The sequence below is a fragment of the Heterodontus francisci genome, chromosome 9 (assembly GCF_036365525.1).
Source record: "Heterodontus francisci isolate sHetFra1 chromosome 9, sHetFra1.hap1, whole genome shotgun sequence".
NCBI lineage: Eukaryota > Metazoa > Chordata > Chondrichthyes > Heterodontiformes > Heterodontidae > Heterodontus > Heterodontus francisci.
The window spans coordinates 57886525-57900208 of record NC_090379.1 but is presented as its reverse complement, the minus strand read 5'-3'; the positions used below and the strand labels follow the sequence as shown (position 1 = coordinate 57900208).

Below are 13684 nucleotides of genomic sequence, written 5' to 3'. Positions count from 1 at the left end.
ATGTCACCTGATATTAATGAAAATGATAGAAAATGGAGGATTTGGTACAAGTTAATGCAACAAAATAAATGACTAACATTAGGGGTTGATTTGCCCTTTTTAAGATAAGTGTCCTAGGGCAAAGATTAATCAAGCTGAAATGCAAAACAATTTACTTGTCCTTTCCTCAATTATATATTATGTTCATAATCCATAGTTACTAATATAATTTGTTAAACATAAAATTCTTTGTCTTTGAAACTGTCTCCTTTTTTTCAGGTTTCAATTGGTTATTTACCAAACAGAAAAGTTATAGGAGTGAGCAAGTTAGCCAGGTAACTAGGCTCAAGTGCCTGCAACAGAGACAGATACAACAGATGGGAGTTGGTAGACACTGTAGTTTTAGTTGGGTGCTCACTATTCCAGATTGGATTGGAGATGGCACCCAATTAAACAAAGGCTGCATTTCTCATACTGTTGTTATTTGTGGCAATACCCTAAGTCTTTGGTTAGACAGAAGATAGAAAACCAATACTAAAGCTGCTGCAATATGGTGCATGTGTATCTGCAATTTTTCGAAGGAAACAAAATTTGATAGTATTTTAATAATTTTTTTTAATACAGAATGTTATGACATATTGGTGTACTCAAAATGTACCCATATGACCTGTGTCATTGCCCTAGATACACAAAACCATTTTATTACTGGAAACCTTTTGTAATGAATGTTTTGCCAAAGACTTGAGATATACAGCACTGGCTGCTGCTAGCTTTAGGAAATCAGAGCTCTGTGTAGTTTAGTTCATTGTCTTGTAGTTGAATGAGCAGTTTTCCTTGAAGCAGTGTTACTCACAGCTTGCTGTTTATTCCAAAGGCTGCTTATGATTGCATGGTCATCCCCATTGCACACATTTGGCCTCATACTGATTCGGGACCCATCAGAAAATGTCAGCATCTCTCTTATCTATGGATACTTCAATTTTGACCTGGCTGAGAAAGTTCTCGGTCCCTTCTGTGTGTGGTCAGGTGTAGTCAATGTTTTCTTTCCATCCTGTAGGTACATATAGGCTATCTACCTGAAAAACGGCTCCTTGGTCTCAGCAAGCTAGCCAGGTAAGTACTGATTGGCTATGGCTGAGGGTCAATTAGGACACAGTTACTCCAAAACAATGACGTACAATTTTGCTTTTCTTTTCACTTTAAATGTTAAATTGTTGTATTTAAATTTTGCTGAAGAAATTGGACCAAAATACATGTTACAAATGTCAGCCAGAAAGTTATTAATTTTTTACAAAGTGATTAAAGAACGTATTGCTCATGAGTCTTAATTTTAAAAATTAAAGACTAAGCAGATAGCAGTTTAGTTTCATGCTGCATTTTTATATACACAGAACCTTCTCTGGTATATTTACCCTTCGAGGAGAGTTACAAAAATTTTTCCTTCAGTAATCACAGATTAATTACTAGTGCAGTCATTTATTGCTGGGTACATAATTTAAGTTTGTTCACCTGCAAGGTGCATTAAAACTGCATATATTGATCAAATTTTTGTGACTTACTAGTTGACATTTTGTAATAAATGTGTGATTTTTATTTTGATGAAACCTGCTGAGCATGTAATAACACAGCCTTTACAATTCATTTCCTGGGTATTGGGCAAAATGACTAAGTTGTTTAAATTGCAGCATCTATTATTACGCTGGACTCACTTTTCATAGCTTTTCTGTAACCCTGTAGGTCTGTATATCTTTCAAATATATATGGCCTATTTACTAAGTTCTACCTGTGCTGTGACTAGACCCCTTACATGTGCAGTAACTATCTACACTATTACTGATCAGGGAAGGTAGGAGATATATGGCAGGCAACTTTAAACTTGAAACATTCCTCATGTTGCAACTCCTGTTTATCCAGTATAATCCTTCTTGCATGTATTTACATTTTACAGTCAGTTCTAAACAAGATGCTGAAGTGACCTGTATTAAGTAACCATAAGCTGATTATTCAAATGTGATTGCATCTGACAAGTGTGTTAAAGTGCACCAGTAACTCGAACTAATCAAACATCTTTTTATTTAAAACAATAAAACATTGTTGTTTTTCATTGGCTTGGAAAAAAATCCTTTGATTCCACGAATTAGAAAATAGCTATTAAACTATTAATTTTTTATATATATATATGTCCAATTAGTTTGTTGGATTACCATTTCAGCAACGTTTCTTATTTTAAAAACATGTAGTTCCTTATTATTCAAATGTCAGACTGAAATATTTTTAAGATCAATATATATTTAAAGGATATAAACTAATCTAATTAATGGTGAAAGTACTTACCACAGTGAGAGGTTATTTGGCTTGCAGAAAGATTATTTCAGAAAGCGCAATATGTTTAATGAAAAATGCAACATATCTCCACATTTTAATTTCTTCTCTTGATATTGATCAAGCATGGAGCACTGACCTTTTATATTACCTTCGGGATAGAGGTACGTGAACCTCCATGAGCATGAAATGAAAATTTACCTAGGCAACCAAATAGGAGAATGGAAGTCCTCTGACTCCATTTACCATACAAATCTTTTCTGCTATTTGAACATTTCTGTTCTTTCTACACAGAATGGAAGCATATTATAGGATAACATGGTATGAGTATTTAAACAAAACATTTTTTCAAATACTTATCCACCTGGTATTTTTAAATGTGCTGAAAGATCTTTTCCGATTTCAAAATATGTTTACTTTAATCTTTTTATATGGATTACAATATCAGTTTATTTCAAACGGCTCTTAGTATAGTGAAATAATCAGAACCTTAAAATACAACAGCATCTGAATAAATTTTGATGCAGAACTTTTAGGAATAATTGGGTAAAAGGGTAGCTTTGCTTGTAACAAGGTATCAACATATTTTTGGTGTGGCTTCATACTTGTTTAAAGAAAGTACTTACCTGATTTTTGTTTTTCAGGATTGTTGAAATTTACAGTAGGAGACTCCAAGGTGAGTAGTCAATAACATTTTAAAATACTTTATGTAAAACATGTTTGCATTTTTAAATCATTCTAGCCCCATTTTAATTTTAATCAGTGTAACCTTTTTAATACCTAGTATGTTACAACTCTGCTAACCCACCCCAGTTAGTGGAACTACTGTTAGATACAAGTATGTACTCAACAATTATAACCATTTGGTTTATTGAATTGTTTTGATTTATAATTATTACTGCTGTATATAACCAGGAACATAGGATGAAAAGAAACCATTGCTGGTCTCTATACTTAAATGCATGACATTTTAACAATGTCGTGCAAACAGAAGCGGGCCGTCTTATTCCACTGAGAAATGATGGGCCTGGTAAGAGTAGTGCTTTCTTTGAGTGGCATATTTCAGCTTTGCATAAAAGCTATTTTTATTCTTTATGTGCCACCCTCTTTACATATTTGTTGAATTGAAAAATGGTTGCGCTGCTTCCAGCGTGCCACCATGTTGACTAGGGCATATTCTAATTAGAATCGCAGGGAAATATGGAGAAACATATTGAAGGCGCGATCAGCACTCTGGATGACTCAACTTATGGTGTATGTCACCAATCTCACTGCTGCAGGAAAATCTGGTGCACTATCTTTAACATATGTGTGCAGCTGGTCTATATGGGAGGTGAAAGAAAAAGGCATGAATAAAGGACATAAATGGAGTAAGATGCAGAGAATGTGGGAAACATACAGAAATGGGAAGAGACATTCCAAAGCAAAGACTAATCAAGCGGCTGAAGAGAAGTCAAACAAGGAGAGATAGAGATAGAAATGAGAGAAACAGAGATCAAGAATGGGATAAAGTGTGCGAGAGTCATATGAGAGAATGGGAAACATAAAGGAGTGAAGAGACATTGTGAAAGATTTCCAGATAGAAAGAGAAAGGAGTGATAAGCAGAGATACAGATATGATGAGTGAAGCAGTGAGAAGCATGGAGACAGTATGGAAAATAAACAGAAAGATGGTGATTTCATTGGGTCTCAGTGCTGGGTTCATACGTTAGCTGCCACCACCTGCCACAGAATTATTGTCACTAACTATCCATAAATAAACATCTTGGAGCAAATCTTATTCAGCACTACTAAAAACTTTTTAAAAACCTAGATTAATATAACCTTGTAAAGAAATGTTACTTTGATTAGACGAGTGGTTAATGATTTGTGGTTACATGAGCATATTTAATTTAAAAGTAATGGTTAATATACTTACGTGTGTATTGTGAGACGTACATTATAAAACTGTACTCATTTACTCAATAGATCAGGCTAATACAAATTAGGAATTTTTATTAAAATATTAAAACACAATTAAATGGTGTTGTACGTTCACTCAGTAAACCCTGATCTCCTTTCTTATGGGTACATTATTCTGACTGTCAACAGTACAAGAGCGTCTCACCAAACAAATTGCTCTAGCAATCACAGAAGCCTTACAGCCTGCAGGGGTGGGAGTTGTGATTGAAGCCACGTGAGTTTTGAATCCAAAATTAACTTTGTTCTTTGTAATATTTTTTAGCTTTGTGTACTTTAAAAAAAAAAATTAACCAGCTTTAACTTGGAAAGTATTATAATTATCAAAGATAGAATAGTTTATTTTGTTAAAGAAACTCCGGTTTGCTAGGTTTTCTTAATGTTGCGATTTCAGGGATCTTTGAAGTTCTCAAAGGATATATAGTTTGGAGCAGTGATTGGAATGCCAAGAATAAATTGAAATCAATCCCTGGTGTAATTTTATAACCGTGTGAGCATGTGTGGGTGTATTTTTGTTGGGAAATAGACGAAGCTGCCAAGGCTGCATTTATTGCCCAGCTCTGATTTTTCTGAGAAGGCTTTGATGGGCCTTCCCTTTCAACTGCGACAGCATCGGTAGGGAATTCCAGGATATTGACCCAGTAACAGAGAATGACTTGTGACTTAGAGGAAGATTTGGAATTAATGGTGAGTTCTGCAGTGCATCCTTTAGATCGCACCTGCTGTAGTCACAGTGCGCCAGTGATGGAGCAAGTGGATAATGAGTTTGGGGCACTGATCCAGCAAGCTGTTGTGTACTGGATGGTGCTGAACTTTTTGTGTTGTGGCTTCATCTATCAAGGTGAGTGAAGAGTTTTCCATCACACTTCTGACTTAAACCTGGTAGATATTGGATGGGTTTTAAGGGATCAGGAGGTGAGTCATTCTTCAGGATACTTAGTCTTTGCTCTCTTCTTGTAGCCAAGATGTTGATCTGGCTGGTCCAGTTTAAGCTTTTGGTCAATGATGACCCCCAAGATGTTTTTAAAAAAAAATTAATTCATGGGATATGGATGTCATTGGCAAGGCCAGCATACAACTGAGTTGCTTGCTGGACTATCTTAGAGGACAGTTAAAAGAATGTAAATCTGAAGTCACATTTAGGCCTGACTGGGCAAGAACAGCAGATTAACTGAATTTAAATTCATTAGGTGCTGTGGTGGGATTTGAACTCATGTCTCTGGATCATTAGTTCAGGCCTCTAGATTACTAGTCCAGTAACATGACCACTATTCTACTCTAGCTCCTGATGGTGGGGGACTTGGCAATGGTGGTGCTATTGAAGGCCAAAGGTAGATGCTAGGATATATCTTTGACTTGGTTAATCTCCTTTGACATTGAATCTGCAGGGTTAAGATCAAGTCTAGTAATCAGGTCTAGTAGAGTTAGAGGGTGGGGAGAATAATTGAATTGGACTACGAGGGAGGAGGCAGATAGATGGTGGAATTGAGGAGAAGGAAAGGAGAGAGATGGAGAGGAAGAGGTGGGGGGAAAAGGACATAGAGGAGAATATGTAGCGAAAAGAGGTGAGTAGGGAAGGAGAGATGAAGAGGGAGACAATCTGGGAAGATGGATGTGGCTGGGTGACTGGTGTTACGACTGACCGCTCCAGTCAAAGCCCCCAATCAAAATATACGATTCTGATTGTGGTGGGAGAAACGCACTATTAATTCAATCCCGTCCCTCCACAGATCACCTAACATTTCATTTTAAACTTTCCAAATTAAAGAAAGACCCAGCCAAATTGTACCATCTATTAACCCCCGATTGAGGCTAACCAAACTAGGTGTCTTTAAATCAACAAATTAACTGTTTAATTGGAAAAACTAAATTCTTAAACACTACAAAGATTTAAACCACATTTAAAAATAGAAAAAATTAGAGTCCTTGCAAATTTACACTTCCCGATGAACAATCCTCTGATAAAAGTCTACCCGCAATCTTCCAGGGTCCGATGAGGAAAGGAAAACCGTCCAACACCTGAAGTTTCAAACTCCTCTTTCTTCCAGCGATGACCACAGTAGATCAACAGCTCGCAACCACTTTTAATAGAATCAATTTGGCTTTAGAATTTTTGAGGGATAAAAAATTGTCACAGTTTAACTTCCCTTCCTTCAGTTTAAATTATCAGAGATCTCTGTTTAGGCCTGATGTTTTAGAATTTTGAGAGAGACAAAATAAACAGACTAAATTCTCTTCCTTTAGTTTAAATGGACTGAGAGCTGTTCTTTCATGTGCTGACACACAGCTGTCTGTCTGTGTCCTCTCTTAGAACAGTCTGTTTGCACTATAAGCCAGTTCAAAATTAAATTGTAACAAATGTATCTCTCGATATTCAGTCCGAGTGGCTGCATTCTCGTTACCTTGGATGCACCCTTTGAATCGCAGTCTCCGAATGGCTGTATCCAAGGCAACAAGAATGCATTCTTTGACTCAGTCTTTAGAGCTTGCTGCCTTAAAGCAGTATGGCTCTTTTTCCAGCCTTAAAGGCACACTGCATTCTTCCCAGAAAAAAAACTACAGAATCATAACACTGGGAAGGAGGGAGAGTGGGAATGGAGAGGGGAGAGGTGTAGAATGACAGCAAAACATGTTCATGGGCATGGTGGTTGTAGAAAGTTCAGTCATGATGGGTACTCATTGTTGGGATGGAGATTTGGAGGTTGAAAAAACACTGGTTTGGATTTGGAAAGCTCTGTTCAGTATGAAGTGGGGAGTTGCAAATATAAACTGAAGGCTTGCTGAAAATAGATATTTGCAATTTGTAATGCGGTGTAAAATGAAGTTGCTCTAAACTCCCCAAACAGCCAAGCCATTCTGAGAAATCACTTGATAGAAAACTGAGATGGAGAATACTGTCAACAAATCTGTTTATGATGTTTTTCTTTGCAGACACATGTGCATGGTGATGAGGGGAGTACAAAAGATGAACAGTAAAACTGTAACCAGCACAATGTTAGGTGTTTTCCGGGAAGACCCAAAGACCCGTGAAGAGTTTCTGACTCTTATTAGGAACTGAAAATCATGCCCTGGATGGAACCACCCTAAGTGTATGGGCTGCTTTTAGATGTTCAGTACGTGCTTTAATTGTTTTTACTGGTTTGATTCTGTAGTATGTGTAGATGTAATATTCAGACTGACAGACAAAAATCACATCGTTAATAGTAAACTGTGATGTACCTTGGGCTAGCCAATATACTTGTAACAAATAGTCTGTTCTTAAAGTGGTTGGCTGTTATGAAATTCTGAAAAATACACTACATTGCACTTCATAGCTTTAAATGTCTTGTAACCAACAGGTTAGCATTTGATGCAATTCAACAAATAGGGGTTTGCTCAGTATATTTGTACAACCTTACAGACTTTTAGCTATTAACTAAAAAGAAAAAATACTTGCTCCTTCATATCTATCAGGCAGTTGAATGGGGGATAATCGCAAGTGATTCTGAATTTTTATTAAATGCTTCATCTATCCCACATCCTTCATATGGTCTCCTCCCTGCACACCTACATGGTTTAGATTTAATTTAATTTCATTAGCATCAAGCAATGCTTCTGATGGCTAGGAGTCAATGGCACAGTGATAGAATCTGCTGTGGTGAATAATGATAATGGCATAAGTCTTCCCCATGTGACAGTGCTACTTGTGTTTTGAGGGTTCATGGATTCTTTTTGCATAGAGGTTTTGACTCCACTGCACAGATATTTTAGATTCAGCCATTTCAGTACTGTTTGCTTCAGAGTTGAGAACTGCTGTGGGTAAGCAAATACTGTATGAAAATATTACAAAGGAGGTACCCAGGCTTGATCCAAATCAAGATTCCTTAACTTATCAAAAGGTAATTATGAATGAAAGAGGTCAATCTGTCTATCTTACTTTGTCTATTAGGGTATCTAATTGGTTCTTAATGATTCTAGGATTTGTGTCTCCACTATTTAATCTGGGAGACCATTCCACTGGTATAAAGAAACAATTCCTTATATCATTCCTTTTACTATTTCACCCTGTAGCTCCTTGTTCTACTTTTACAATTTAAAGTAATTTTCTGGATTTATCTTTTCAAAACCATTTCATACATCTCCATTGGATTACCCCTCAGATTTGTTTCGTTCAATGATGAAACAAGATTTTCCAAGCTTTTCTCATAACTTAGACCCCTGAGACCAGGGATTATCTTTGTGGCTCTACTGCCTTCTTTGTGTCTCCGTGACCAGAAATGGACACAGTGCACAAGATGTGGTCTGACTGGAGCACTGTACAGTTTGACTGTAACTTCCTCTAACTCGTATTCTACTGTTTTGGTAACATCATTTAAAATTCCATTGCTTTTACCTAGAAATTATAACCTGGAAATGGTCCAGCCAGTATGTGTTCATGTTTATCCTCAATGCAAGGCAGTAGATCTAATCCTGTGTCTGCCCTAGTCATATATACTATATATTTATCCCCCTTTCCTTCAATCACCTGTCTAACTTATTGTTAAGTGTTAACATGGTTCCTAATTCACTCCATAGCCTCCCAACCCTCTATGTTAAAAACAATTATTGCACTTTGTAAAAAGATTAAATGTAAGATATTTAAGACAATGTTTCCTGTTTTAAATCCCTCAACCATTAGAAACAGTCTGTCCTGTCCGTTCAAAATTTTAGACACCTCTAGCAAATCACCTAACCCTGACTCATAATCTCCTCTGTTCTAATGGAAACAGGTCCAAATTTAACAGTCTTTCTTGATTTGTTTTTTATTTCCTCATACCAGGTGGCATTTTAGTAGCATGCAGTACCTTCTCTAATGCCTCATCATCCTTCCTGTAGTATGGATTTCAGAATTGTATACAGTACTGTAACTGGTTTTACTAAGGTTTTGTAAAGATTCACCATCTTAAATTTAATATTCTACATCTCTTGCAAAAAACCCAGTATTCCATTAGATTTTTTTTAATGAACTTATCCACGAGGTGCTACTTTTAATATGAACCAAATCCCTCTACTCTTACACATCACTCCGTCTTTTCCCCATTCAAAGTATAATTATTACTTTCATTTATTTTAACCAAAGTGTACTACCTCATATTTACTGATATTGAATTCCAACTGCTGTTTTTTGCCCATTCCACCATCTTATCAATATTTCTTTGCAGCTTCCTTTGGTCTTCACAATTATTTACTGGGCCTTCTATTTTAGTACCATCTACAAATTTCTCTAGCTTTCTTTTTCTAGCCCTATATCCAAATCATTGATTGCTGCTTTGTGGTGATTGGATATGTTCAGTGAAGTCTACTATGACTCTAGGTCTTTCTCATCTTGATCTCTAATAATTTTGATTCCATTCACAGATTGTACAGTCTTTTGTCTATATTAAATTTAATCTACCCTTGTTTCACCCATTTATATTTTTTCCAACTCATTCTATTTGTGTTCTGTTTCCTTTGATTCCACTGCCCTTTCTAATTTGATATAGTTTGCAAATTTAATGAATTGAATTGAGTTTCTCATCCAGCCTCAGTAAGGACAAATCCTCAATCAAGGCACCAGTATAGTGGAAATGTGCATTTTCATTATTGCTCAAATTTATAATGAGCCCTGGTGTCACATTCCAAGAGATAAAAAATTAAAAGGTTCAGGGAAAGGGTAGGGAAATAGGACTAACTGAGAGTTGGCAGAGACATGATGGGCCAAATAGCTCCTTCTATACTGTAAAACTTCCACGGTTCAAGCTTCAGCATTTGTAATGAGTGCTTCTATTTTATAGTGGAGCTGTTTTTTTTATATGTGATGTTCAGGACAGGTCTGAATTCCTTTTATTATTAGAAATAAGATATTAGAAGGCACATGTATTGATACTTTTAAAAACAGCTACCATTTTGTAGCGACCTTAACATACCTGCTCTCGTCTTTGACAGAAATGACATGTGGTTTAAATAGGCTTCATCATTGCTTTAGATTGACTTATAAACATATTGCAAATATTTGGGAAGTGGATGTCCTGTAGACTCTGAGAAGGGCAGTTGGAGAACTGGATGAGGCAGAACATGAAGCATGAATACTGCATACTGAGCAGTGCTCCTGACCTTAAATCCAAGACACAACATATTGACAAGGAAGCTTCTGTGCTTAAATGATAGTCCAACAATACAGCGAGAGTTCCTAATATCAATTAGAGAGGTTGGAGGATGCTTTCGTTGAGGGACAGAAGATAATAAAATCAGAGGTGGGGGGGGCAGAGTGCCGGGGGTTAAAGTTGATTTACATAGGTCAAGAAGAAGTGGGAAATAGATGTACTTGGAAATTTTCTGTTAATGGTGACTGATTTAATGATATATGAAGAATAATTTAATTGCAAGAATATAGACTACCACATTTTGAGTAAGAATATGGATTACAAAATTTGAAGTAATTTGCCCTTCTGTTTTGGTTTTGTCAAAGTTTGGTCATCTTCCATGTAACAGCTTGAATTGCCAAATCTGATGCACTATACCATGCAGAAACAAGTTTAGTTGATGGCAAGGCAATTTATTGAAATATTTAAATATCAATATTTAAACGTGTAATTATTAACCAAAGATCCAGGACAGTCTGTGTGTAACTGTGACTTTGAAATTACATGGTATGAATATTAACATGCTTAATACATTTGAATGGAATTCTTTTGATGCCTACTGTTTTAATGGATTTCTTAAACCTTTTAAACATAATGAAGTAAATGCCTCTGGTAAAATAGCAGGTGAAGAAATTGGGAGAAATTCATTAGGCAGTTGCATGCGATTCACACAACATGAATTCTAGGCCCATGTGTCATGATACTAAATATTTAACTATTCCTTAGAAATAATTTTCCTCCAATATTTTTAAATTATTTGTTTACCACAAAACTTTTCATGTTGGTGAAATACAGAATCAGTAATTTGATTAAATTATTTTGAAGTACTATCCTTGAGCATAGAATACTGTAGTTTGTTTTCTACGGATTCTGTATACAATATGTCGTGGTGTATGAGTTGAGGATTAGTACCTCCTTTTAAAAAAAAAAAAGCTGTTGCTTTTTGTTACTTTTTAAAAATAGCTCCAATTCATTACTCAATTAAGGATAAATGTCAGCTTATGACCCAATTAATTTAGGTGGCTTATTGCAGTGCGGGAAATCTAAAATGCTATGACAGATTTTGTATTTTTCCCCCAAATTCATCAAGCTGCTGATTCCTCTTTTTTTTAAAAAAGTATAATTTGTTGAGAGTAGAGTGTTAATTCAGTTTGAAGGGATGAACATGTAGGGTTTATCTAATTGAAAGGTTTACCAGATACTCTATTTTAATATAAAATAAGTTTTAAATGTGATTTTTAAAAAAATGTGGTTCATGCTTTGAGCCTGCAGGAATTTAGTACAGACACTGACCACTCGCACTTCCTATGTCATTGGCAAGAGATGATGTTCAGAGTGCAGGATAAAGCATTGTACAGACATTACTGTAAGATTATTTCTTGATAAATTGCACCTGAATACCACAAAAGCTATGACTAGTGTCTGATCCTGTGTGTAATATTTATACATATGTCTCTTTGTTATGTGTATTTTCTAAAATGTTTACTCTACTGTGCGATGATAATCCTTTAATTTATAAGTTAATGTTTTCATGTTCCAGTTGTGAGACATTCTAGGCTCTGCAGTACTCAAGTGAATTCTATTGCATTGTTAATGTGCAATTTTGCCTAAGGAAAACCAGTTGTTATTAATTGACCAATTTAGCTACAACAAAGATTATAGAGGGGACCTGAATTGTATACAAATTTGCTGTAAACAAGTTCTGTATGTTGAAAAAAAAACTTCATTCAGGTATGTGGAATTCCATACTCACTGTATGTTGCTGTGATCAACCTAGTGTGTATTAACCTGGGGTTTGTTAGCACTGATTGTGGCCTTGGACTCTTGTATCGTCAGAGGCAAATAGAATTGTTTGTTTTTAATCACACGTATAATTGTTCTGTCTTTTTTGAAATGTATTTGGTTTTAGTGCGCATAAGGGACTGTATTGGATATAATTACAAATAAAGATTATAATGTACATCAAGTACACTCGTTTATACAGAATTATTGGTATTAACAATTTATCTATATTGAATTATACTTTAATCTAAAATTTTAAATGAGCTGACCATCACAAAGTTTATTTACTGGAATTTGAGCAATATTTTGCTTTAAATTATAAAATTATGACATGTTGTTCCTTCATGAGTTTTTTTGGGATATGTTAATGATTTTGACCGAGCTAATGTGAAGGTAGTGGCTTCTCAGGTTAGTAAGGCGAGGGTGGGGGAAGTCAGCTTTGCACAAAACCTGGCAGGTGCTGTGATCTGCAAATGAGTTAGCTGTTTCATAACTAATCCAATTAAAGCATTAATTAGATATGCAAAGCCTAGATAAGGTGTGAAACATTTGCTGGTCAACAACAACTTGGATTTATATGGCACCAGTAATGTAAAATAATGTCCCAAAATGTTTCACAGTAGCGTAATAAGACAGAAATCAACACCAAACCAAAGAAAGAGATGTTAAGATTGGTGACTAAAATCCTGATCAAGAAGCAGAGACATTTAGGGAAGGAATTACAGAACACAAGGACCTCGAGTGCTAAAAGAACATCTTCTAATGGTGGGAGGAAGGGAGTGGAGGGCTTGCACAAGAGACCAGAGTTGGAGGAAAACCCTTTGAGGGTTGTAGAATATCATAGATGGAGAGGAGAGGCAATGGATGGGAATTAAACATAATGGTTGCAAAATTTAGCTCCATAGCGTCCATAGTTTTGGTGCAAATGATGCTGTTTTGGTAACAAAATTACATCAGTGTTATGCACGTGCACTTCCTGCATTGGATGCCATTTTGGTGAGGGCATTCTGGACAGCGCCAGAAGTATGCAGGGTAGGCAAAGCGTTACATCAGTAGCGAGTCATGCTGATTTGACGCTGGTGCTTCCATTTTCAATCTCACCGCTCCAGCTACAGCTTTCTCTGAAACATGGACAGCTGAACATGGGTTCAGCAGCTGGAAGGAACCCTATTTAAAGGGATCAACTACTTTCAGGTTAGTTGCTGATTGATTTCTACTGGCTCACTCTGAGTTTGTAGAAGTGCTTTGAATTTTCTAGTGCTGTTTAAAGTTGAAGTCAATAGGGAGTGGTGGCACATGTGGTAAAGGCCTCGGTTTTGATTTCAAGGGTTCTAGTCAGACCGCTTGCTTGTAGTCATGGCTGCTGTACTTACCATCTCCCTTGGCCTGTAGCATGGAAGGGAGATTGAGTAGAGGCAGCACAGAATAGAACAAGCTACTCCAGAGGGAGAGGGAGAAGGAGGTCTCATCCACCCAGGCTCTTCAGGGAGCATTTGTCTTAC

General features: G+C 36.3%; 1 protein-coding gene across 1 annotated transcript in view; it reads left to right on the top strand.

The window, feature by feature from the left end:
• Positions 1 to 12367, top strand: part of LOC137373795 (GTP cyclohydrolase 1-like) — a 59545-nt gene extending 47178 nt beyond the window's left edge. Inside the window, exons 3-6 of the mRNA XM_068039174.1 lie at positions 1037 to 1092; positions 2946 to 2977; positions 4393 to 4477; positions 7192 to 12367. Of these exons, the coding sequence (XP_067895275.1) occupies positions 1037 to 1092; positions 2946 to 2977; positions 4393 to 4477; positions 7192 to 7318 (300 nt within the window). The 3' untranslated portion in view covers positions 7319 to 12367. The remainder of the gene's footprint in view (positions 1 to 1036; positions 1093 to 2945; positions 2978 to 4392; positions 4478 to 7191) is intronic.
• The last annotated feature ends 1317 nt before the right edge of the window (positions 12368 to 13684 follow it).